Below are 26,565 nucleotides of genomic sequence, written 5' to 3'. Positions count from 1 at the left end.
TATCGGGTTTGATCGTAAAGAGGTTTGACTCGAAAAGGCGTTTTGAATTTACTATATGCTATCAGCTCTTTCGCGAGTAACCAGTTTGAAGTCACTGCAATTGAAAGTGGTTACGATAGAGTCTTTTCTTGAAAGAGAAATTTGTGGAAATGAAATTCATAAGATGCGAAAAAAAAATTTACAATTATAACTATAAAAGCTATGTCACTGTTTGTAACTCAAAGAAGTAAATATTGACATGAAGTGTCTTGTGGAGACTATTGACTGAATCATCGCCTATCAGTTGCACATTACAGAAAGGTGAACATCTGTGTCCGTAACCGCACAATAGGAACGAACTGAAGACAACTTGGATTAGTTGTGCGTTTTTCTAAGCTTGTTTTTTAGTTCCCTTCATAGCAGGAGAAGATTTCAAAATGAGCTGGTACGTGACGTGAATGCTACTATTTTGTAAACATAACCTTGTACTGAGGTTAAATTGCCAAGGTACGATCCTTAAAACTAAATAGTCTTCTATAACAGCGCTATAACTCGCTTCAACTAGTGAATTCCCAAACAAGACTGGAGATGCTTGCAATAAAGAAAAGGAACACTGACATTTTGTACAGAGTTTTTCTTGCATTTAAACATTCATTTTAAAAGTGAAATAATTGCAATTTTGATTATATCGTCTGATTGTAACAACGTCCGCCATTTTTGACAATTTCTAATATTATATACTCACAATCGAAACTGTTAAAAAAAATACCCATTATTTCTACCATTTTTCGTCACCTGAGAAAGAATCACGTTCAATTTACAAACGTGATCAGTGTAACTATAGTTTTCTTTGCAAGTGTCTACTAGCATGTGATTTATGAATTATGTATCGGTAACAGTCGGCAGATATTCAAATTCACCCAGCTCGTTTGTAAAAACATTAAGACTAATCATGTGAAGCAAAGCGAAAGGAAATTGGCTGCGATGAAGAATGGTCTAAAACTGTGCTCAGTTCACCAAGCAACATTTTCATAAGCCAGGTAAGGAACAGATTGGATCAATCTTGTCAGTTGTGTTTTTGTAGCAATCCAGAGTTGTTTACTGAACACTTGAACTGTGTTTGGTAATTTTTCGTGCAATGTTTTTTTTAATACCTCGGGTGAAAAACACCTTGGTCGGCATTTTAATACTAAGCCCAAAGATGCGCTCATTTTGCAGTTTCACTCGGGATTACCAACATCGGGTAAAGAAGCAAAGCCAACGGAGTTTAACCAGGATGGCCGAGGAAAACTTATCCCGTGCTTTGTAAACGCGATATGAAATAACAATGTGTTTTGTCATCTCATTTTCTCTTGGTTTTGTTGAAACGAGTCAATGCTGCAGGCAAAGAATAGAAGAGGAAGAGGTTTATATCAGCGTTTGAGAACGTTTGCAATCTAGGGCGGAGTGAAAATGCCGAATTTTCATCGAAACTACCAACTAGGAAATAACCCAGGTGCTTCGAGGAAAAAATGTTATTTTCATGATACATTTGACGGGTTGTTACATGTAGCAGCTTCCCGATGCACCTGAGCAGTCGGCCTTTGTGGTTTTCTCACTTGTTTTTGACTTAGCGGTAGTTACGGCTTTTAGTGTCGGAGTAAATCTGGAGTTGATGCGGGCCTCTAACGGTAGCACGATGTTGTCCTTGAAGTTTAAGAGATTAAAAAAAAAATACCATTAGTAACAGAAAAATTCAAGCCTAATTTCACTCCAGGTTAAAAATCCTGCTATTGTTGAGAACTTTCGGAGAAATAATCCTTACCGCATGATACAATACTTAGGTTAGAAGAACTCACAATGAGTGCGTGAACATTATTAGATTGAAAAAGACTTAGACCTAATTTAGGGCTAATATTTAAGTCAAGTTTATGGCTAAGGATCACCTATCAACACGGAATATTTTGCTGTAATCTTCTTGTTTACGCTACCAATGCCTCAACTGACTTATTGAGTAAATTGTTCCACACGAAACCATTTCACCAGCAAATCACTGTTCAGCGTAATTCATTCAAATGAATTATTTAAATGAGGGTTTATTAAACATTTAGATTAGTCTCAAGAAATTTCGATCAGATAAAACAATTCTCGAAAGCGAAACCAGAAATTAGTGCAAACACTTGTACCTTGATATCAGTATTGGAATTCTCCTAATTGTTCACAATACATTTTCTATACTCTTGCTGGGAGAATTTGTTTGAGATATTTGAACGTCTTTCCTGTCACGATCAGGTTCTCTATTTTCGTGATCAACATCGATATATTTATTGTAAAAAGGTTAAGAAGTTAAGATTTGTAAATTGTTCCGGGCATTCAAGTTTTGACCTGACTTGACTCGGTGCGTGAACAAACCTACCTTACACACAGAAATATTTTTGTATGTGAAGCGTATACATCTACTGTCGTTGATTTTGTATCTTAGTTTCTTTTTAGCACGATTAGCAGACTTATAAATAACTTGCGGCGTTCCTCTGGAGCTGTTGATAAAATGATTAACAAGTAGTGCGGTTTGCCACGGAAATCTTGCAGATCGGAAATTACTGAAATAAAATAATCAAGCGCAATTATGATTGTAAGGGAACACGAAAAACCAAACGAAACCAATACAATTATTTTTCAGTTACGCAGGTCAATAAATTCTCTGAACGTTGAATAATTCTTTTCTTCTCAGTTTGCTCAACATACTCTAGTTTATCGCTGAGAATCGAGTATTGGTAGGGACGTGTTCAACTGGACGAATGTACTCTGCATTCGATGCACGTGAATAAAACTTGCGTGGTTGAAGGGGAGATTATAAAATAATTGTTCATCTTTGAGGATGTTTGCTCTCGAACGGCCTAATTCCTATGTTTATTAAAACGCGTATTGCATTGAAACTCGCGAAATGGCGCGACTTAAAGCAAGAGCATTGTTTGTTCAGCCCACGAGAGGTAGGTTCGTCTTTTTATTGATTGTGGACGCTTTTACTACGAAAAAAACCCAGTATGAATTACACAGAGTGGAGGCTGCTTATGTATTACCTAACTGTGACACAAGAAAAATAATAATTTCGTGTTTCTTTGATTAAGGAGGTATTCAATTCGAATGAAAAGAGAGGAGGGCTATTTATGTATTACTCAATGATACACTAATAAATGAGTTTTAGCCGCTTACAAGTGCGCGAGATCAAGAAAGTGATGTAGGCTTCGTTTCCTTTTCTTTGTACGCTCTTTGTTTCACACAGAAACAACCACAAGCGCACCACCGTGAATTTGCATACTCACGCCACTTCGCCGCCCGAGGCAAACAACTAAAAGCAATTACTAAATGTAAATTAAACTAACTACACGCTGTGTAACGGCAAACATTTGCACCGGCTCATTTTGATCTCACACAGAAAATATAAGTTAAAAAGCCGTCTTTCATTGAACTATGACAATGCTGTTGCAGATTATGGTTTCTATTCCTCAAAATCGGAAAAGATAAAGCATCTTTGTCTTTGGATGTTTGGAATCAGGATTCGCGTTCTCAAATATTTCAGTTAAACTTTAGTGAACTAGATTGCAAATAATATTGCCTGATTTGTCAGTGTTCTTTTCGTTTAATGACCGTTTAAATATGAAAAGCCTTGAAACTGTTTAAATAGTTGTTGTTGTTTGGTTCTTTTTAAGATAGAAATGGAAGAACGTACCACCACACCAACCGTGAAAAGAATAAAACTGATTAAATATGAACACAAAACAACTGGATTAAACAAATCACCTCCTGCAGAGAAACTTTACCCTTGCTAGTGACCTTGTTAAACCTTGGTCAAACTGTGGTGGACAGAACAACCAATAAATCGGCCACTGTTAAGAAGTGAATACGTATAGTATTCCTTTTCAACGATAAACCATTCTGTAAAGCCAGGAAATGTTTATTGGACTCTGTTAAATCGTCATGGAGTAGAAAATCAATCGACTTTGATCAATTTTCGTCCAGTGTTGTTTCTGTCAGAGCCAATCATTCAGTTTAAGCCTTGATGTTACAAATCCTTATTTTCCCATCCGGCTCCGTATTTTTCCTTTTATTTACTCATAGCCATCCATTTCAAATGAAGTCAGGCACTCGGCTCTCGTAAAATCCTAAATCTGGCGGTTATAGCAACTTTCGTCTCGAAGCTTGACAAAACTAGAATCTTCCAGCTTCCTTACCGCTAAATGTGTACACAAGCAATTAAGCCCGAAGGATTTAATAAGAGATCTGTTCTTTCGGAACTTGCACATGCCACTTGTTTCGCACGTCATCTAGCGTGATGTTTTGTGTCTTGTTAATCCATTCGTTCTTTTTTCGCCATAGTAGCTTCATGTTACGAGAATATGGACACGTAAGGAAACATTATGAGCCGGATGAGGGCCACTTGTAATATTAGATGAAAAGTGCATGGCCGCGTATTTATGTGGCAGTAGCCATTAAAAGTTGATCAAGACAGCTTATAGTGAACGTGAAAAGAGATAATTGTACAGGAAGGTGAGTCAGCTTGATTTTGTAAAAAGCGCGTGAGGTATCAAATGTAATTCACTTTCTAAACCAAATCATCACTTAGTAAATTCACCGATTTATCTACCTTTGCATTTTGACGGCGTTGTTTCAACTTTCAAACAGCAATGATCTTTTCCATCGTTTAAAATTCTCTTGTGAAATCCTGAACATACAACACTACAAAACAATGTTCTCTCTCTAACAGTGCTCGGTAATCAGTGTAAGGGTAAAAGTATCTGCGGTTAAGACCAATTTCTCTGAAACAACTGTTTCATCTATCTGCTACGTGAATACAACCGAATCCACGCCTTACCACTCATCCCATTGTTTTAAAATATTCATTTTAGTGTATTTCTTGAATCCAAGAAAGAAAACGCTTAGGTTCATATTAAAGCTTAAGCACTTAATTTATTCATTGTTAGCAGTTAAAAGTCTATACAGGTCACAAAATTATTCATTTTGACCGTTGTGGCCGACACATCAGCGAACTTAAGTTGCGACGCTTTTGGGACGCGGACGCTAACCGGAGGTTGAAAGTTCTCGTTCCAGGTGTTCTCTACAGCTTTTTGGTCAGCACAGTTTGGTTTGAAATACAAACACGACGACTTTGCAGTTGATCCCATGGCGTCAAAAGCGCGCCAGAATTAGCTCCGTTCCTCTTCTGGTTGCCGTTCGCGTCTCAAAAACGTCGCTGCTTAAGTTTGCTCTCAATTGTAAAATGGGACTTTTTGCTTACAGCAACTGCTGTAGGCGAGAGTCAAATCGAGAAGGGATTGGGGAAGAGTTGTTTCCAGGGTATGCCAAGTCAAGCAAATCAGCTTTCTGCTCAACTTAATATCGTGTTAAGAAATGATAATCTAGGAAAAAAAGAGTGAGAATGGACTAGATAACTCGAACTACTGGTCAGAAATATCCGTCGGTTAACTTAGATTATTAAATTAAATTTAATTATTATTAAATTAAATTAAATTATTATTAAATTCTCAACCTCGGATAATGCAATTCTAGCTTTCTGATTGGTTCACTTGATCTCGGTTACCAGCCATTATACCTGCGTTTGACCTTACATGGAAATGAATGCGGTAAATGTCGCTCGGCATAAACTTTTTCGCGGGGAGCCAAGTTTCGTCGACAAAAAAATGGATGAAAAAGCAGATTCGGTGAGCTATCTGCAGAAGAAACACAGGAAATTATGGACAATGCAGTAACAACAAAAAGCCACAAAGTTCGAGATTAGATTATTTAACGGTACGTATACGTTAATTTTCCCTTAAAAGTTGCAAAATTAAAATATGACCGTCGAGATTTAACGCATTCATGAAGATTGTGTAACAGAAACAATGTTTACCTTAACAGAATGGCTTGCTAGTCCTGGTGGCATCAAATTTTCCAAGTCGATATAAGAAATGTCAAAAGAAGAACTAAATGTTTGTTTGAAGTGTTTTTATACGTCTGCGAGGAAGAAAGATGGCACGTATTACAAAAGTTCATCCACGAAATCCATAGGAGCCGCCATTGATCACTTCCTTCGCACGCCGCCGAACAATAAACCGTTTTCCACTATCTCTGACCAGGCAAATAAATTATTAGAGCATTTTTAAAAGGCCTCAGGAAAACAGGCATCATTGCCGGCGTAGTCCATAAGAAACCAATTTCCAATGAGCAGATGAGGAAAATGTTCGACTTAAGCGAGCTCGGATCGGTCGAGAGCAAAAATCCCGCCCAGCTACAGAGGACGACCTAGTTTTGTCTCGGTCTCTTTTTTGGCCGATGAGGACGAGAGAATCAACGACAGCTAGCGCCAACAATTATGTCGTTGTGAAAAACACCTTAAGGAGTTGAGTGTTTTGAGCTGAACCGAAGTAAGCCCGGTTCTTTACCAGCCACGAAAAACCATCAGGTTGGCCTCGGGGATTCTGAAGATGAATCTGACGTTCAGATAGTTTCTGTCCCTGACTCTGAATCTGGCCAACAATGAGCTTCACACATACAGCTCGAAATGCCAAGGCTTTCAAAGCAAGGGAATCCTGAAAGAGGTATTGTCGAGAATAATTTTGGCACAACGTCTGTGTCACATGGCGATCAAAGTTTTCCGCAGCATTATTACAACGGCAATGTGCAAGTGCACAATTATTCGGCTCTTCTCCATGACTCGAACTTGAACGCTTTTCAAACTTCCTGACCAGGGTTACATCTCCTTCATTTGATAGATGTTCCTTGAATTCTACTTGATTGTAATTTCATTCAGCAAATTCGCTTGCTTCGCTTTCAAATTTTTCATTCAACTAATTTTACAAACGGTGCGCATGTCATGTGATTTCCCACTTGTTGTTGTTTTTACCACATCGACTTCCGGTCGCTTAGTAAAATTAAAATCCAATAAAATTAAACTATAATTTCCAAGTATACAAACGCACCGAATTTAATAAACAATTATTCCATTCGCGCTTGTTGGATATGAGATTGGTTATAGCCAACTGGGCCTCGTTGGCTATTTACCATCTCATATCCAACAAGCGCGAATGGAATAATTGTTAAATAGCCATACCCGACGTCTGCGGTGAATAAGTCAGCGGTTTTGCCTGGAGATATGCATGAGCGAGTCGGGCCACTCGTCATGGCGCACGTACGGAAACCTCGCAAGTAATAGCGCGATTGGATCAGAAGAAAGCGAAGCAAAGGTTTTTTTTTTACTGAATTATGTTCTCTATCAACTGTTTTACGGTCATTTGCTTGATAATAAGGCCATCCCTTTTTTTTCTCTGTTTAGCGTCGTCCGACCGACCCAGATTTTCGCGTTTTCAAAAAAAAAAAGAAAAAGTTACACAGAAGGCAATGAAGGCAATGAGACATTATTTCAAACAATTGTCACTTTAATCTGAAACATAAGCAATTTTTTGCCTTACAGATTTTTAGTTTTTCCCTGTTCTTGTTTGATTTTAACAACGACGTCGACTTTTTCCTTCCTCCATTGCCGCGATGTTGACTTTGTAACCACACCTTATCGTTTCCAGGCTTCACGGATATTATGCTGAGGTAACGGGCCTCCTAGCTCCAGACTCCTTTTCCAATTTTATTTTTGTTTTTGTTTTCCTTTTCCGACCGACCGACCCAAAATCAGAAAACGCATTCGACAATAAGCGAAAAAAAAAAGGGGGGATGGCCTAAATTCAAATAAATAGTTTAGGTTGTTTGTTCTAAAGAGAATTCAGCATGGTTTTGTTTAAGTCCTTAATTTTGCCCGCTGCTCAATGTTGATCCAAACATTGGCTGATACAAAATTTTGCGAAACGATGTATAGAACACGGCTCTCTAAAGTATGTTTCATGCTTTTAAAATAACCTGTTCGACACTGAGGTATCTGTACCACAGGTTCAACAACCAAAGTTCGAGAGGCTTTCTTATTTAGTGGTGGCTCGAGTCAAATTATAACATCTTGGCCCAAACAGATTTCGCTTAAATTTCAGCTTTCATGTTTCCACTCGAAAATCGACAACTTGTAAAACAACAGTTCTGTGGCCGATTAGGTAGCCAGGATTATACATTCGGGTAAGCAGTTAGAGTCAAATAACTCTAAAGTCAGTTCACATCATTCTGTGGTATATTTTCTTTTTTATATTTTGCTGTTTGGACTAAAAAACAGGGAAGTTTCTGCTAAAGATACTTAGGCTAATCAGTTTTAATGCTAAATTTTGTTTCATTCACTGGTAGCTGATAGTTGAGTCGCAAGCAATTGGGTCGCAAAAGGAATAGAAATTCGCCCAAGCTATGCCATTCTCTTCGTCAGTTTGTATACCCCTTGTAGTTAAGACGAACGGTCAAACAATTTTGCAATTGAAGATTATCAATTAATTTTGTTGTCTCGTTTATATCCAGTCGGAGTCAATAGATTAATTAACGTAGAGGTGTTCACTACCAACTTTTGGTGTTCACTACAGACTTTTACAGAAATTGGCTTCATCCATCTTCTTGCCCGCCATTCGTGCGCGCAGTGTAACTGTTTTCGTTTCATTTACAGTACTGTTGACATCTTGAGTCCTAGTCACCGATCGTTTTAATTGCACCTCTAGTAACGTAATGGCTGAATAACTTGATCTCCGTGCAAAATGTTGTACATTAGAGAGACAGAAAGGAGGCAAAGAAATCACTTCCGCGTCATTTTAAGGCGTGATAAATAGCCACAAAAATGTCTCCAATTTTGCCGCACATTCTTTCAAAAACATGGTTGTCTGTGACCTTTGTGTCCATCGAGGCAACATTGAAAAACGAAAATTTTCAGAACAACAATTTATCTTTCAAATCGGCATTTTGGGTCTCTCCCCTTGGGATCAACCAAAGGTTCCGGTTTAAATAATTAATGAATTAATTAATTTGTTTCTTATTATCGATTTATTCGCGCAATCTCCCTTCCCATGCTTCTCCGATTAGGTAACTCCATACACACAGGAAGCAAGCAACCCACAACACTCAATTTTACTTTTAAAATTCGAAGAAGGGCTTACTGCTAGAAAGTTCAGCTGAGGTGGTCAATTTAGCTCTGTCAGCTTCAAGCTGATAATCAACTGTGTCAGTTTCACTTGACACCTACGCAGCACAACAGTTTCTATAGAGACTAATCACATCGTTAAAAGTACATAGGGGCGGTGGGCTTTTTGAAGGATAAATATATTCAGTTTTGCTACACTTTGCGCGTCTTTGCCGATTGGAATTTAAAATTTGTTTTGCTTTGTCAACGATCGCTGTGTTGTCTACATATTTAACCTCGAAACGCCCTGCAGTGTAAAAAAGTTCGAGTTCCTCTTTCAGGGAATTTATTTGGCCATCAGTTTGAACACTGGATCTGGAACCTTCCTCTCATTTTCATGAAAGATTAAAGAAAAACTATTTCAGACAAGTTCTAAAGAAAAGCACTTTAAAAGAACGAGAAAGGTTATAAAAACAACAGAAAAACTGTGTTATTGATTTTGTTTTGTCCTATGTGAGCTACTGATTAACTTTGTACGTTTATGCACCGCTTCGTTAAGATCAAGAGCTTGTCAATGGATATAGACACAAAGCGACGTTTCCATCTCGGTAATCCCACCATATAGCTTTCTTTCTGACGAAATGCCATCACTGAATTAAACACTTATCACATAATCAAGTCTCTTCGTTCGCTTACAATGCTATCAGGCTATTTTACTATCAAAACGATACACCCTGCCACCTACTTAAGACTGTGCTCCATTAAGTAAAATCTACAGCAAAAGTATTTCGCAGAAGTTACTCAAAATCTATGGAATTTCAAGAGACGTAAGTTGTTGTTTGCTTTTTAAGTTTGCACATGCAAACGACTAATTTAATTCACTGGTTCTGTGTGTTTGTTTTGCATGACCATTCAACAGTCCCTTGTAATGGCCTCTTCACCGAAACCAAACGACGTTATTCCGCTTCAAGCTTCAGGGTAAAACCTCTTGAAAATTGATTTACACTGCGTTTAGCCATGTCAACACTGGTTGAGGCGTTTTTGAAGTAATTCTTGAGACCTCAAGAGGTTCAATTTTGATTAAGACCTATTTGGAGCTTCATTTCAAGTACGCCGGAAAGTATATTACGATAACTTGGTACTAATAAGCACTTGCGCTATCCATGTTTTGTAAAGAGAAGTAAAGCTGCTTGTTTCTCAGTGTCAGAGATCTCTTGGAAGCCGCGTTATTTAACAATCTCATTTTAAAGCATAATTTTTGCCACTTAAACAAAGCACCGAATGTTTTTGTGCTTTATTTGCAGGAGATGACACGAGGTGGATTTTGATTGCCAATGTTAGTGTCTGAAGCAACACAGGTAACATGCACATTCGACGTTGTCTTGTTATTTGGGACGTGAAAACGTGCCCAGAGGTGTCACTTTTGTGTTTAGTTCTTCACCTCTGAAGAATTTTGACATAATTAAAATCTATCAACACAGCTATACGATCGAACACAAAAGACTATAACTTCACTTTGTCCAATAGGCATCGAGCGCTCGAACGGTTTAGTGTCATCCCAGGTAATTTGACGATGTGCGGTAACTATAAGTCCAGCCAGCCCCAAGAGACAGCGTTATTCTTTTATTGCTCTGACGTCCCTTTTGCTAATAAACCAAAGGTTACACCACAGCCCTGAAAGAGGTGAAAGAAAAGACAAGGCTAGCCGGTGAATGTTTAGTCATAAATTTTTGCGTGCAATCAGTTTACCAGAAGATTATCATCACGAAATATAACTGATATTGCAGTCGGTCGTTTGAATCGTTTGTCTAAGAAGCAGAATGGACGACAATAGCGGTGTCACCTTTTAGTTTCTACCTGCATATTTTAAGTTACAAAAGACTTCTAATTACAAATGCATTGTGTTTCTATCACCTCTACGAAACGAAAATGGACAAAAGTTCGAGCCACCTAGCTCAAACAGACCGCTCATGCATCTTCAAAAGCAACCAGTATTCCGGTGCAAAAATTTAGAAGTTGCGTGGACTTGCAGGTGAACCTTAACTTTTGAGATATTTCTTTGATTATATCAATTAGATCTTGGAAGCCAATTTTTCCCACCTTAAATCATACTAACAAGACTAAAGTTCCTGGGTGCATATTCTGTATTAATATCTCTATTGAGCTTTAGTGTTTTGCAAGCTTTATTAGTATTTTCCCTAAGGGCTAAGCTACATTTCCCGTGCAGAAGTGACTAATAAGTGGTTATTTCTCTCAGTATCTCCTGGCGGGCAGAAATCAGACATGCGTGCATCAATAACAAGCCAATAAAATGTTGTTATGATGTTCATCCAATCAGCTCTGAAAGTAACAAATGCGAATTTGAAATTGATAAAAAGTGTTTTATGCTTGTTAAATGCTGCAAGTTTGTTTAACAGGAAAATTTTTTATTACCAGGTTTTTTGGCAAGAGATGTCGTCAGACCGTGACATGGCGAGAACTGGAATCGCTGAGCGAGTACAAGCTGGTCGATCGCCACCGCTGAGAAGGCGAAGAACAAGAGAATACATTCCAAACTCCAGGAGCACACAAAGGCAAGGATATCTTGATCAAAACTTGCACGATAACAGCTTACTCACCGACGAACTAACCTACGGAATTCCTGGTAATGGTGGCCGCCCCTACACCGACGAAAACATGAACTCAATATCGCGTTCTTCCAGCGGAAACCAACCGCACTTGCAGGACATTTTGCGAGTCATGCCGGAGAACTCACACTTGAATGAAAGGTATCAGATACTGAGAGCAGAAAATAAGATACTCCGTGAACGCTTACAAAATGCACTCCAAAGAGAGATGAAAGCACTCAAGACATTTAAAAGACTCGCTAAAGAAAACAGACAACTTAAGTTGAATTTGAGGAAATACGAAAGAACTTTACTTGGATTTTACGACGATGAATCAGGTATGTAGTCCAGGTTTCACTTTCTTTTATTATGCTTGACGTGAAAGATAAAAGACGTCAATTTACATTCACTTCCTGTGAGCTGAGAATGTTACCCCAATTTTTCTAACACCAAGTGAAGCAAAAAGTGAATATAGAACCTGCTGAAGTTTGTCTATAATGAATTTGTTTTACTTGGTAAACAATTTCATTGAAAGGCTATTCATGACCATTCAATTGAGTTTGAAAGGAAAATATTTCTCATTGTATACATTCAGTCTGAATGTTTTGGTCGCTTTTCATTCATGTGTTAGAACTGACATTATCTCATACATACCCGTGCCAGCTTATCGTTGTATTGGTCAAAAATATCTTTGCAAAAAGTGTAAGATTTAAGACATTTTATTCAGTCGAGAGCACCAGAATTAAGTTTCAGTAGGAAACACCCATAATATTCTTGCGCGGGGTGCGGTATTTGCTTGCTCGTAATAAATTGCATATCATATGCAGGTTGTTGTGCAAACAAATCCTGCTTGGGTCTACATGCTTCATAGTTTCTTCGTACGGCATTTTCTTATTCTCCATTTTTTATTTTATTGTTTTGCTGCATTTTCCAGGCTGAACACGTCTATTGATTTTAAATAACCAATTTGACAATCCACTTATTAGCTTTGCCTAGTCTATTTTTAATTTGTTTTCAAATTGAAACCTTATCAGAGCCGATCTTTTATAAGACAATTTTCAATTTCCTACATAGCTAAACAGCATGGGATATACTAAGCAATTAACCGTGGTGAGACAAAACAGGAAACGTTGTTGAGTTAAAGCGAAGCCTTCGAAGTTCTAACTAATGAAGTCATCACCAAATTTTCAGTAATCGTTTCTGCGGCGTTAGGATCGTCAGGTAGATTTACGTGGTAGCGAAGTTACATATACCATTTCCAAGTTTCAGGTGTCAAAGTCCTCCGTGTTAAACAATTCATATGAAAGCGTATTTCACTTGCACCTTTATTTCCATGGTAATAATTTACATTGTGTACATGCAAAAATTTCAGCACGCTGATTGGCTGAGAGCACGTCAATTCATTCCAAACAGCGCAAAAAGTTGAAATTGAGTGCAGAAAGTTGAATCAAATTACATGTATATTATTAAGTAATCAAGTGATTTTTCTCGTGCAATGGTACAAAATCACACATGCTGGGATGCATGTTGTACAGTTGGACTTCCAAAACAAAGCAGTTCGTACCATTACACCTTGACCTGTCTTTGTCCCACTGCGCAACTTGCGTCCCAGTGATTTTTTACCATGTGACCGGATCGTGCAAAGGGCTTATTTGGAATAACTAAGCACTAGTAAATTTCGCCTTAAGTGCTCGTGCCAATTTTTTGGTCTTTGAAAAATTTAGTTGTGCTTATCTATTCCAAATTGCACTCGAACTCACTTGATTACCCATACAAATCAAAGACATTTTGATACAATACGACATGAGGACTCGTTTTTACAAGGACGGCTAAAGGCAACTCAGGCCGGTTCAGATATTGTTAGTTCCCCTTTCTCCAAATTCCAGAGTAACATGTGTATACAAGTATGATCTTGCTCAGGCTTAGCTCCAGATTTCTAGAATACCACGTAGAATCTATGACCAAAACCAGTGTTCATTAGTCAACGTCTGTCGTTCGACATGTCAGCTCTTTAATGTAGTACAATATCGGTTAACTTTTCAGTTACCTTAATGACAAATATAAGTAGCTTTGACATGTGTGAGAATAAAAGACTTGGTGATCTCAAAAATTACATTCTCCTGAGCATAATAATGCAGGATTTATGACGACTGGTAGGGAGACCTTCAATTTGTCCAGTAGCGTTCATTTCACTCATTTAGGCATGTCCCTCAAATGTCTCAAATGTATTTGAAATGTAAAACATTCCTCCGTCTTTATTGTGCTAGATCCAAGCGAAGAAATGTAATGAGGGCACTTAGCTTCAACAACTAACACGTCCAAGTCAAACAACAACATAACAAACAAAGGGATTTCGGACAATCCTCTACAAGCATTATCTTCACTCAGTCAATATTTTCGAGATTTCTTTGTCTTTGTCTTACACCGTGCTGTTATTTTCAAATGAGAGTAAAACACCATACAAAGAGTTTAATTGTCTCTCACGTTATCGCGTCACATTCCACTTAAGTCTTTTTTGCTTTTTTCAATTTTACTTAAAAACACTAAAATTTACAGAATTGGGCGTTAATTTCTGGAGTATCTCGTAGACCTCCCAGGATGTTATATTAAGTTTATTTGGGAACAACCGACGTATTCTAAGAATTTAAGTGTTGTCGCTTCATTTTTTAAGCTGAGCAAATTAATCTATGTCGCAATAAGTAATATTAATTTGCAGCTGACTTGAACAGAATTGGAAGTCGTTTACTTAGATTACTTGCTTATGAATTTGAGAATACGCTTGTACAAATCAAATGAACACTTCGTTTAGCTCTTATGTATCTTTCTATTACTACCACATTCCTGTGTCTATTCAATTATGTCTTTTCATAGCTCTTTTTCCATTTTCTATGCTATGGATTACAGTTGTCTTTGTCGAGCATACTTTGACTACCGCACAATTTTGAGACGTGAGGGAAAACGTACACTTTTAATTGACAATTGTGGTACAAAAGATTGTTGATCCAGAGTAAATCCCTATGAAAACAACTGTTTTTGTGAGATGTATTTAAAAGTTCCGGAAGGACTTGAATAACATACGTCATTTTCCCGTTTTCTTTTTTAATCCTGAATTGATTGGGAGCTGATAACAACGAAATACAAAGTCACGGATACTAAAATGGTTTAAGCAACACCAAATTAATTTACAATTGCAATGGAAACCTTTACCCTGATACGTGACACGTAAACAAAGCTGAATGTTTACTGAATTCAAATGAAGCAGAAGGGACGAGAGTGTTATGGGTCACTGGTGAACATCAGTAATTGCTTTTTGATCCTCATAAAATATTTATTAGCAATCGGTGGTTAAATGCTCACACGCGCGAGAATGAGCAGAAATCCTGACACTATGGTCCTGCCAAGAACAGCCATGCATACTGGAGAAGACAAACCAAAACTTCGCGCAGTGATGCTACAAAATGTCGCTGGACTTCATTACATTTATCTCACGACTGAAAAACCACCAGCAGACAGCGACAGCCTTTCCGTCCCTACACTGAGAGGTAAATACGACATTTATCTCGCGGTTGGAGTTTCCTTTTATTAGTCACACGATAGGTTGTTTTCATTTTCGCATATCTTATTTAGTATCTACTGATCATTGTGGTAAAAACTGAAAAACCAGAGGCTGTAACAGACACATCCAGATTTTCTGTGTGGGAGTAAGTCGTAGTTTGTAATACTTTGTTTTCACCATAATGAAAAACCTGCTGGTTAGTTTTTTAAAACATTGTAGAACCTCAGGTGGAATTACACGCATAAGAAAACTGCGAAACATTTGGAGGGCAATTAAATTAGTAGAAACAGGTTTTGTATTTGAAGTCTGCAAAATCGAAGTTTGCACGAAAAGTATAACGAGATTTTACAGACTTAATTTAATTGCAGCATTCTATTGGCTGATCTTTTGAATAGTAATACCGATCATTAAACAAAATTCTAAACTTAAGTTCAGTATACTGTACCATCGTTAAAAATGGACATTTCTCTGTGAAGATATCAGGAGAATCCTTTCCTGTGATGAATAACTCTTGGAAGATATATTTGCGACGTGCTGACTAACATGACTGACCCTGGACCGGCAGTTCTGCTAGACTGATTACGCAAATGAAAAGTTTAATTAGGATAAAGCATTGTTCTACAATAAAAGTTACGTGATGCCCTCAAGTTAACCTTGTGTCTATAAGACACGTCAATTAATTTCACCTAAAGTAAATATAAGTACTTATCAGAAGTGAATTGCACCTATTTTGGACATAAACCCCAATATACCGACAATCGGAAGTGCGCGGCACTATTTTTATAGAAATTCTGGTCACGATTCTCATACATATAAATTGTTTGTTTATTTATTTAGTTAATCGCCTTGGTGCTCTGAGATGTCTTACTCAATTCTTTTCGTTGACCGCACAATGAACCTTTTTTTTTGTGGTAATCCGAATGAGTCAGTTTTCATTGTAATAGTTCAGAGTACAAATATGTGATAGAAGGTGTTGGTGCTATGATGACATAGTATCATACCAAAGAACTTTGCCGGGAATTTAGTAATGAGTCCAGGAGAACTCGAGTAGTGAAACTACCGTAATTTATTTGACAAAAATCATGAAGGTTCTTGATAAGACGATTTCCTCGAATCGGCTGGTTTAGTTCCTTCAGCTGCAATTTACCGTTTTCCTCCGCTAGCTCCAGTTATGAATTTCTGACCATTTTTACCCCAGAAATTCTTGGTCTACTGCTCTTGAGACGCCACATTTCACAAAAATAACAATAGCTACAATGCCACACGCGCGCAACATTCTAGTTATTTGACAAACAAAAGTAAATGATGAAAATAGACGGGAAGATACGACCTCTTACTAAATGCGATAATTTTTTTTTAAATGTTAGTCTTGAAAATTTGGTAGAACATAAAGGCAGCATCCCTTAGTTGTTGGTTTTCTTTATTCTCATTACCTACCTAGTTGACACTGTATGGATATTGTGTCAGGAAAATTAATATATATCGATCTTTTTAAGACCTTTAAAGTCGGGACAACCGTTAGTGGCAGGCGAAGTTAAGGTACTAAATCGATAATAGTTCGAGAAGGGTAACCGATTGAAAATCTCTCTTGTGAATTCGACTGTCGAACTCAGCTGAATACCGTCACAGAGTTCGACTGTGTTCAGGAAACGATCTTAATTTCGAAGAAAACGTGTTCAAAAGAATGTGAATTTGTGAACTGTGTGAACGATCATTTTTTTGTTCACTTTTGCACACGATTACCGATTGAATTCTATTGTCTTATTGTATTTATTTATTTATTCATTTATGTAGATTCTGATCGCAGTGAACACCCGAAAGACCGAGACCTCAGCGAGCATTTACCACAAGCAAGCAGCAGTCCGACACCTAAATATGAATTATACAACGGCGAAGAAGCTGTGGAAAGAGACTGTAATCAAACACAGAGCATTCCACCAGTCAAGATTACCAAGACTATATCAACATCAACAGACGATATCGTGTACACAATACTCACGGAAGATAAATCCACATCAACCGATGATTTAGAAACCTTCGAGGATAAAACTGAATCTGTCGAAAGCTCGGACACCGAGAATAACGACAAAAGCGTGGAGTCTGAGTTCCACTCTACAAGCCTCAATGATGAGAGTGATAATATATGCGCGGGACCTGAGTACCAAGACACAAATTTGACTGATGCGACAAAGGTTCAGTTTTTGCAAAGTCAGCTGTTCGCCATTCAAACACAGAGCGTCCAAGAAAGAAGAAAATTTAGCGAAACGCGAAGATACTGGACTGATCCGATGATTGCTAATAACCTTGGTCTGAATGAATTGCAAAGGGCTTCCAGCTCACCAAGTTTATTAGGTGAGTGATCACCCTCCCTCCCTTTTCTCCCAAGGGTTATCCCCCCTAACAGAGATTCACTCTGTTAGTAGTGGATTGAATCTGTTCAGCTGCAATGAACAAAACGAAAGCAAAGCGTGGCAAGTTTGGGATGAATGCGAGATATAAAGAGAAACATTTGTGAGAAATAAATAAGAGAATGCGATTTGTCTTGCTGACGAGATATCCAAAATGGTTGAGAAACGAACTAAGGCTGGCAGGTAATGTCTGGCGATTTATTATGTTTTTGTTCATCTATCTTTTGTCGAAGTGATCTAGCCACAATAATTGGCTCTACTGCAAGTAATGAGACTTGCCTCCAGGCAGGAGATAAATCATTTAGCATTACACTGAATGGGGCTGTTTTGTGTTGGACGAAGTCAATATATGCCGAGTCAAAGTGCATTCTAATTCTGAAATAGCAGCACCACACCCTTTGCATTTCCATGTGACTAGCCTGGATCTCTTCATTTGTGTTTTATCTTTACTTTTCAGACGGGTGTGGAGAAAGCACAGCAAGGACTAAGAACCCCTATCGCAAAGATGCCGCGTCCATTCCAAAGCGTCGCGTGTCAGATGGAAATAACCCCCTGTCATCTGACTTCATGATACGTTCAAGACCCTCATCGTTCCACGATGCTGAGCTAACTACAGTCCCTGAGGTGACTATTTCACCATATGAGGAGGATAATGCGAGTGAAGACAGCTCCAGATCACCATCTCCCACTTCGAGGGTAAGTTTAAGCTTTTTAGATTACACTACTTATGTCACTCGCGGGCTCGTGGTCCGTGGTCTGGTTTTGCGACGGTCAATCAAATCAGTCCTTAAGTTTGAAGTCTCAGCAACATCTTCCTCATGCTGTCATGCACTGAGGAACTATGACACTCCTAGAACTAAAATCCTGGAAAAAAACGTTTGGTACACTTTCTGTGTTGTCAATGAAAACAGCAATGTTCCGCACCCCACCCCACCCCACCTCTCCTGTAAGGCCGGGAGTTCGCATACCTCAAACATCTTGTACAACCTAGAAGACTTCGACGCCGTTGGGAGCTGCTCAGAGAGTGTTAGGGAAAATATCTTCTAAGGGAATTCTTGTGAGTGTACATCATCGGTTATTTTCAAACTAGACACTGAAAGAAGGCTACAAACTAGTCAAGTGTTCCTAAACCTTTTTGCTGGGATCGTAGCGAAAACACTCATGTTGTAGTTTTCTGTCTGTAATGAAGCACAGTAAAAACAGCTTACACAGAGGAGGACTAGAAGTACAATAAGGAAAGACAGACAGACAAGTCAATATAGCATAAAAATCGCGTTTTAGTCAAGATAGACTGACCAGTGTAATTTTTCCTTGTTTTAACGAGTTGCTCTTGTTTCGTCTAACAGCATTCTCAAGATGATCTGGCCTCAAGTTCTTCGTCCCCAACTCCCTCTCAAATAAATGAAGAAGGTTTAGCACCCCAGAGATCGCCGCGGTCATCACCTCTGACTCTTGAAGAGGACGCAGATATCAGAGAGAGGCATCAGGTGAGCCGCAGTGCATTGTGGTACTCATATCCAAAAATAATCACTTCCACAAAGAAAAAAAAACCCTTTTTAAAATAGCGAAGTCGTGAGAGTACAAAGGAAGAGCTAGGGGTCTCCTTGTCAAGAATATGTGATAGTGTACCGCAAAAGCCTTCGTACATTGCGCGGCAGAAACATATCTTGACTTATCACCACAGCTGAATTTCAAAACACACACAATGACATAAAAGATATGTGGTAAGACTCAGCTTTATACTTTTTACAATGATATGTTTATATTTCAGAGAATTCTTTCTGAGGTTCAAGCCGCTCCCAGTCCCGGGCCAAGTCCACAAGGCAGTCCACAGTTGAGAAGGAAACTGGCACACACAGTGTCACTTCCGGTCGAATCCTTTGGACATTACCTGTCCACCATGGGCGTGCAAGCACAGAGTAAAGACAATGTGCAAACGGTACATATAATTGATTATTCTTCACCAAGCTACTTAATTATTCCCAGAAATTTGTTTAATAATAGTTGTGAGAATTTGGTTATACACAAAGACGATATCCCCAAATTGATAATTGTCAATATTCTTATCACCCATCTGCTTGATAAAATTAGATGTTCTAAGGAGAAACTGGATATCAATCATGCCCAGGTGAACTTTGTGCTGACAAACTTTGTGCTGAAGACGTTCTGAGATGCTGAGAATGTGTTTGACATTGTTAAAGTCAGTTACACTGGTGAGTTACTCGACTTACGCTACTCTTGTTTTATTTTAGAACCGTTTAAGAAGGAAGTCGATCGACGACGACGAAATTTACGTCAAGAAACACCGCCAAACTTCAGTGTCACTGGTAAGGAAAGCCGCTATCGTTCAGTGTTAGATATAAATCATCTCTGAAGTAAACTCTTTGCAAATGTTGACTTATTTAACTTTTTTCAGAAATTTGAAGGGGATATCGAAAGAGAAAACGCCGAGAGCCTTGCTGCCGACATTGCAGAATTCCTGAACAACCGCAGAAAGAGATCTCGAGCAGGCACAATGCCGGTAAAAGAAACATTGATCCTATATATCGTGAACCATTTTTGAAAATTGTCAATCGTACGCTTTTAGCTCTTAAAGTAATAGTTTTAGACAGTTTGTCCACCGTGTGTGTCTCAGTGACACCTGCATACTGAAAAAATGTTTTTGTTCTTTCAGAGTCCACGAACAATCGATGAAAACCCAAAAGAAGAAACGATGGCCGATGAAGAAGAGTACGTAATGACCGAGTTTTCTCTTTACCCTGCTGATGTGACAGTCTATCAAACACTTAGGGAGTATAAAAGAGTTTAAACAAATGTACTAAAACGCACACTTTGATTTATTTTTAGTGACTCCGTGTTCACGCATGCTCGGTCAACGCGCCAACGACGAGGGTCCGCTGTCGTGTCCATGCCTGGGGACCATTACCAGATGGACCTTCACGTGCTTAATGTTCAAGGAGAGCAAATGGGTAAGAAAATGTCGTGTTTTTGTGAATAGCAGTTTTTGATGCAACAGAAACATAAGGGAATTTGTATGGTTTTTGTTTTTGATCTCATTGTTTTTTCACGCTCGCCTTCAGATCTCTCACGATTTTGCTTCGGGCCGAGGCGTCTTTGCAGCTGTGATCGTTCTTGCCGAACAAAACTAGCTATTCAAATTCATTTGACCTAAAAGATTATAAAATAAACAAAACTACGTCTTAAACCAGGACATGAGAAAACAACAATAAGTTAAACAAAAAAAGGCGTTTGCCCATTCCTTGAGTGGATGAATGCCACCAATTTAAGTGAAATCAAATCACTATTTGTGTTTGAATGGATTGCAATATCTATACAACAGAATTACAGCTGCGCATTATTCTTATAAGCTTATTATAATCTAACCTCCACGGTTTTTTATATTAAAATCTGAATTTTCGGTTAATCTAGAAACCGGTTACAAAACAAATGCTTGAACTATCAAATACAAAATAATTTTTTTTTTTTTGGGTGAGGAGATCAATACCGCCAAGCAACGGATGGGAACGACCGGAAACAGGCACGTGATCCGTATTTAGCGCGGAAAAGTGACCATTCTTAACTAATTTGTACAAATAAATTGTGCATAAATAAAGTGCATAAATTTTGGACTTACTTTGAACACTTTTTTTTACATTTTTGTTCACATTGCGTTGAAATTTCTGTTTTAGTCTGAAGTTTGATTAAAGTTCTGAAAGTGAAGAAGTTAAACTCGAAAAGAATAGAGCAGCATTATTTGGCAACGTTTTTTTAGCGGCAATTGCGGCGAACCTTGAAACTTTTCAAGAATTTTTGGAATGTTTCTTTGTGCCGCATTCAGTAAACTGCTGGAGAAAACCGCAACGAGAAAAAACCGATGGTTTTTAACGGTGTCAAAACTTGTTCATTTTGAACCATTCTCTCTCACATAGGCTATTTAGCTGAGTCACCTTGCAAATGATAATTTGGAGTCTTCTTGTTGTTGATTTTTTGTGCATGAAAAGTAATTTACGGTTGCATGACCATGTGCCCTTAAAGCCGATAAAAATGGTCAAGTTCTGGTCAGGTGTGATAACCTCCAGAACTTTCTTTGTTCAGTATTTTGTTTTATTTTGTTTTCTTGCCATGCATTCACGATCCGGGTTCGGGGCCGGAACACATTATCAAACGCCGCTGTTCTCTAACTAATTTGGAGTTATTCTGCACAAATGAAGATTAACAGATTGGAGGAGCTTTGAAAATTGAACACGCGTGAGAAAAGTTTGTAGGGTTTGGAAAATTTCAGTTGCCGGAAAGTTTCCACTTATTTTGACATGAAACAGTTACAAAAGAGCCGTGGAGTCGTTTGTCGCACCTTTGTAGCGAATTTACTTGCTGCCAAGAACATGCTGCTAATGTGCGGTACGACAAGCAGAATTCGAGGCGCCGTTTTGGTTTCAAAGAGAGAGTTTGATAGTTTTGTTATATCCTTTGTTATTTTTTTTTTTACAGAAGGAAAGCACTTAAGCGTCATCCGAGAGAAGAAGGAGCTCTCTGGCTCATCGACTTCACTCAACAGTATAGGTAAACAAAACAAACTGCTAAGTAGAATGCAATCATAGTTTGTAATATGTGTTTTAAGCCGTTGCTGCTTGCAAATATTTTCTGGTCGGCAACTGAACATTGTCGTCTCACTCCGAGCGAGGCACGATTTCAGACGCTCGAGATCTCTCGGCCTTCCGAAGTCTTTCGACGTGGGCGAGCAAATTCGGCATATTTCTAACAAATGACAAGCTTTATTCTAACCTCTGTCTTATCTGGTCTTAGATCCTGAAAAGCGATCAAGATGGTCAATTCTCAGACGAAATAAGAAGATGGTGAGGGCAAATTTAATCCTTCTCGGTTTTCGTGACATTAGTTATATTGTTATTTCGCTCAACGAGTTTTGTTTTCTGTTTATCATGATAGCTGTTACTGAAAGACAAAGCCAGACAAGGTGAAGATTTCAGAGAAAGCTTGGCCCGCATGAGGGAGACCCCAAAAGCAATTGTGAAACACGATCTGTCCGAATTTAAGGTGAATAATTATGTACATCGAATCAACTCATTACTGTGATCCTAATATCATTTAAGGGACACTCGTCTATTTTTGTAAGCTCAGAGACCTACGCAGATCATGGAAAACAAGCAATATTAATCATATTGTTTTAGAGTGGTACTCATGAAGCGAGTAGTTAGGAAGTAAGGTTGAATAACGATGAAGAGCTATGAAATGAATTGCAAAATGGACAATACTGAAGACGTAAAGGGCACGAAACTGATAAAGTTTGTTTGAAATGCCGTTGAGAATATTCAAAATTTGTTCAGTAAGACATGGAAATCCAGTAAGAAATTGCTTTCTATTCATAAGTTATTTCAGGTTAGTCAATTTTTTAATCCATATCTCGAGGTAAAATTTGCTGGACGTATAATAGTTGAGCGGATACTCGGCGAAACGGCTTATTTATCCTGTGGGCGTTTTTTCCGGATTTTTTTCATATTTAACCGGATCATTTAGTTTTTAGTAGACTAACCACTGGCTTTGCTTCATAACGATAGTTCCACATTCGACAACAAAAAGTAGAATTACAAAAGGCTTTGGACTCAAGGGGATTATGGCTGAAAACTAACGCTTCCCTCCCCCCAACCTTTCCGCTCTATTCTGGCAAAATTTATTTGTGGCTTCATGCAATCTAAAATGTCATTTTTGTTCGCAGAGCGAGATTCCACAATCGTTTAAGAACTCATTTGTTTCGTCGATGTTTGGAATGTGCAGAAAGAAGAACAAAGAAGTGGGGATTTGAGAAATTAAAAAAAAAAATAGGAAATTGAAGATTTAGTTTAACTAGAATTGTTAGGTGGTAATCAATCCATTGACACGTTAGACTGTTGCTAAGTTAAGTACTCTCGTAAGAGATTCCTCTCAGCGTTTTTGAATTCCCAATTCTTTTTCTGATTTCTTATGCCATTTCATAAATGTTCACCTCTACTTGTCATCAAGTCCGTAATTATTCAATGAAGAGAAAAAAGTGGAAAAAAAGAAAGAGTCCTGGCTTTTGTCTAACGAAATCATATTCGGCGATTTTTTATCCTTTACAGAATAGTCACTGGACTCTGCTTATGGGGCAGAGCCTGGAGAGAAGTCCGAGAAGACCTCGATCTGAAGCTACACTGTCTGATCACGAGACCAAAAGACGCGAAGCAGTATGGGAACTGTTTCATAGCGAGGTTGTTTATCTGATGAGTCATCTATTGGTTCTTAAAGAGGTAAGGTTTGGGTGGTTACTAAAGATTTCCGATCAAATGCCGACGATGTTTAGAATGCACTTCTTACAACTTGAATTCTCCTGTCAGATTAAGTTGCATTGTTTGACGCTAGGATAGTACAAGTATCGCTTTATGTTTTATATTTTATTTTAACAGAGATTCTATTGATAATAGTTTGCATTGTACAGTGAAGGAGCTCTCTTCATAAATAAATTTTACTTCCTTATGTCGAGAAACATTTCCAGTTTTCCCATAGAGGATGAAGAGGAAATGTACAACAACTGTGACGTAGTTCAGTTAATCACTTTTGTAAAACCATTTAGAAGTTTTAAGTTAATAATTAGTATCCTCGAATCCCTTAGCTTTGTTGATCCTTCAGTAAAGTACTTCAAGTTTGCTAGGGCGTTTTTTCTTGGATGTTTCCCCAGCCTCCGTTAGTTTACAGTTTGAAGTTAACTACAGTAATAGAAGCTCTTACTTCCAGTACCCTATCCTTGATTTTTCTAATTACCCGGCCTGTCAACTGTTTTTCTTTAATTTGCCTTTTTGGTCAGGTGTTCCTCGAACCTTTGAAAGAGATTCAACAAATGGGACATTTGCAACATGTGGATGGCAACAAAATCTTCTGTAATCTTGAAGAACTCTGTGAGGTAATGGAAGACAAACTGTTAACTACAAGTTCTGAGAACAATGCACCCATTTTGTCAAACAGTGTACTACTGAACAAAACGTAAGACACATTCATGATTGTCATATACAGTACCCCTCGGTCGTCTCGTAACAATTTCACTTAAATGTTACTGCGAAGATGTTATGTGGGATTTTTCGCGTAAATATAAGAAAGGCAGGCAAATAGAATATTTGATTAGACTGTATCATTCAAATGTTATGTACTGTATTTAGCATTGTATACTTATCTCTAAATTCTGCTACTTTGCAGGTAAGCACGAGATTTGCAAAGAATCTTCTGCAAGTGTTCCAAAGCGAGCAACCCACACAGTTTGGAAGTACCGCATCTGTCGTCTCCGCTTTTACTGAGGTAAGTATTTGTTTTATTACTCTTTCTCTACTATGAACTGTAGTACTCTTTTCACTTTGACTAACCGCTAATCTGGTGTGGCTTCTTATTTTCAGTTCAGTCGCAAAGTTCACCCACAGTATCAGAAATATTGTCTGAATTACTCTAAAGCTCTTAGTTATTTGGACTCACTGAAGAAGGATGAAGACTTCCAGGAGTTTATGAAGGTAATATTATATTTTACTCAGCATTTTTGTTGGCCCAGGATTACATGGCAGAGAAACATCTCAAAAGAACTAAGGGAGATTAACAAGACTTGGTACGAGGGCAAAAGAATGGCTCAAAAAATTATGGACGCCCTGTGTCCCCGATGAAACAAAGCCGGAGAATTAGTGATGATGACGATGATTATTTTGTTTGTTTTTTTTAACTCTTGCTTAAGCTAAAACCTCCTCTAGCACCGGTCGTGGACGGCTTCCAACCTGGCGGTTGTAATGTTAATAAAAACTAAACTAAGTTATCACCACTTGTAAGCCGTTTCTCCCTTTTTCTGTGTTGGGTCTTTCGGAAGTTCCACTAAGTGCTTTACCTCCTCGAATTACTTTTAGTAAGCGAACCAACTGAACGGAAGAAAATTCGAGGAAGTATGAATCATAGGTTAACTGGAAGGTTTACCAGGAAGGCAGTCGCCCTCCCTTCCTCCACTGTTTATGCTTCTGTTCTCATATTTGCTGTTGCTCTCCTATATTTTTCTAGTGGTGTGAGTCTAATGCTAGATGTAACAGACTTCAAATCACCGACCTCTTAGTGGCGCCACTACAACATCTTACCAAGTATCCACTGCTACTTAAGGTAAAACTCGGAAAAAAAAAACAATTTAGAGATTTCTATGTTAGTGGAGGCGCGGTGGCCTCGTGGTTAGTGCGTTCGACTCCGGATCGAGCGATCCGGGGTCGAGCTCTGGCCGGGGACATTGTGTCGTGTTCTTGGTGAAGACACTTTGCTCTAACAGTGCCTCTCTCCACCCAGGTGTACAAATGAGTACCGACGAATTTAATGCTGGGGGTAACCCTGTCCCAGTTTCCCATCCAAGGGGGAGTAGAAATATTCCTAGTCGCTTCATGCTACAGAAACCGGGATAAGCTCCGGCCTGGTGGGCCACTTGGCTCATATGCAGACTTTACCTATGTTACTTTAACCATGAAGTAATAAATGAATCCACAAGGAACAAAACATATCAGAATACTGCCTTGAAGCACACACTATCATGAAATGTCGGTAGAACAGAGAGAAATGAAATGTTTCATCTAAAGAGATTCTACTTCAATTTCAGAACATCAGGAAACGAACTGCTGAAGGCGATGAACAGCACAGTTCTCTGTCCTCCATTATTAAGGCTGTAGAACTTTCAATACGTAAGTGAAGATGTCTTTTGATGACTGCTTTTGCGTCCTAAGAGTAAAGCTTTTAAAGAATACGAGAAATAATACATAAATACTTTGATTTTCCACAGAGGAACTGGAAGGTAAAGTCAAGTCTCGGGCAAACTACGAAAGGTTACAGGAGCTTCAAAGTAGTTTAGTTTGGCCCTCTATTACTGAGCTGGATCCAAAGACCTATGTACCCGAGGTGAGGAAGTAGATCGATGAATACTAATTGCAATCAATCAGTCAGTCAGTCAGTCAGTCAGTCAGTCAGTCAGTCAGTCAGTCA

The 26,565-nt window shown here is 38.4% G+C and overlaps 1 protein-coding gene across 8 annotated transcripts in view; it reads left to right on the top strand.

Annotated features, from left to right (window-relative positions):
• LOC110066609 (uncharacterized) overlaps positions 1 to 26,565 on the top strand; it is a 36,740-nt gene that overhangs the window by 6,238 nt on the left and 3,937 nt on the right. For 2 of the 8 annotated variants that reach the window (XM_089272985.1, XM_089272989.1), the window contains exons 2-21: positions 10,288 to 10,341; positions 11,420 to 11,927; positions 16,940 to 17,497; positions 18,011 to 18,249; positions 18,900 to 19,040; positions 19,325 to 19,492; positions 19,806 to 19,880; positions 19,970 to 20,074; positions 20,228 to 20,283; positions 20,401 to 20,522; positions 22,042 to 22,113; positions 22,357 to 22,406; positions 22,498 to 22,605; positions 23,667 to 23,834; positions 24,389 to 24,484; positions 24,775 to 24,873; positions 24,969 to 25,079; positions 25,609 to 25,704; positions 26,186 to 26,267; positions 26,366 to 26,481. In XM_089272985.1, coding sequence (XP_089129111.1) covers positions 10,318 to 10,341; positions 11,420 to 11,927; positions 16,940 to 17,497; positions 18,011 to 18,249; positions 18,900 to 19,040; positions 19,325 to 19,492; positions 19,806 to 19,880; positions 19,970 to 20,074; positions 20,228 to 20,283; positions 20,401 to 20,522; positions 22,042 to 22,113; positions 22,357 to 22,406; positions 22,498 to 22,605; positions 23,667 to 23,834; positions 24,389 to 24,484; positions 24,775 to 24,873; positions 24,969 to 25,079; positions 25,609 to 25,704; positions 26,186 to 26,267; positions 26,366 to 26,481 — 2,994 coding nt within the window. In that variant the 5' untranslated portion in view covers positions 10,288 to 10,317. Of the gene's footprint in view, positions 1 to 886; positions 1,020 to 4,358; positions 4,507 to 9,907; positions 9,962 to 10,002; positions 10,092 to 10,287; positions 10,342 to 11,287; positions 11,928 to 14,706; positions 15,132 to 16,939; positions 17,498 to 18,010; positions 18,250 to 18,899; positions 19,041 to 19,324; positions 19,493 to 19,805; positions 19,881 to 19,969; positions 20,075 to 20,227; positions 20,284 to 20,400; positions 20,523 to 22,041; positions 22,114 to 22,356; positions 22,407 to 22,497; positions 22,606 to 23,666; positions 23,835 to 24,388; positions 24,485 to 24,774; positions 24,874 to 24,968; positions 25,080 to 25,608; positions 25,705 to 26,185; positions 26,268 to 26,365; positions 26,482 to 26,565 lie in introns of those variants that run through there. The other 6 variants (XM_089272984.1, XM_089272988.1, XM_089272987.1 and 3 more) reach the window with 6 other exon arrangements.

This window comes from Orbicella faveolata, unplaced genomic scaffold (genome assembly GCF_042242905.1).
Source record: "Orbicella faveolata isolate gen_17 unplaced genomic scaffold, um_ofav_v1 contig_35, whole genome shotgun sequence".
Taxonomy (NCBI): Eukaryota; Metazoa; Cnidaria; class Anthozoa; order Scleractinia; family Merulinidae; genus Orbicella; species Orbicella faveolata.
This window is presented reverse-complemented; position numbering and strand designations above follow the sequence as displayed.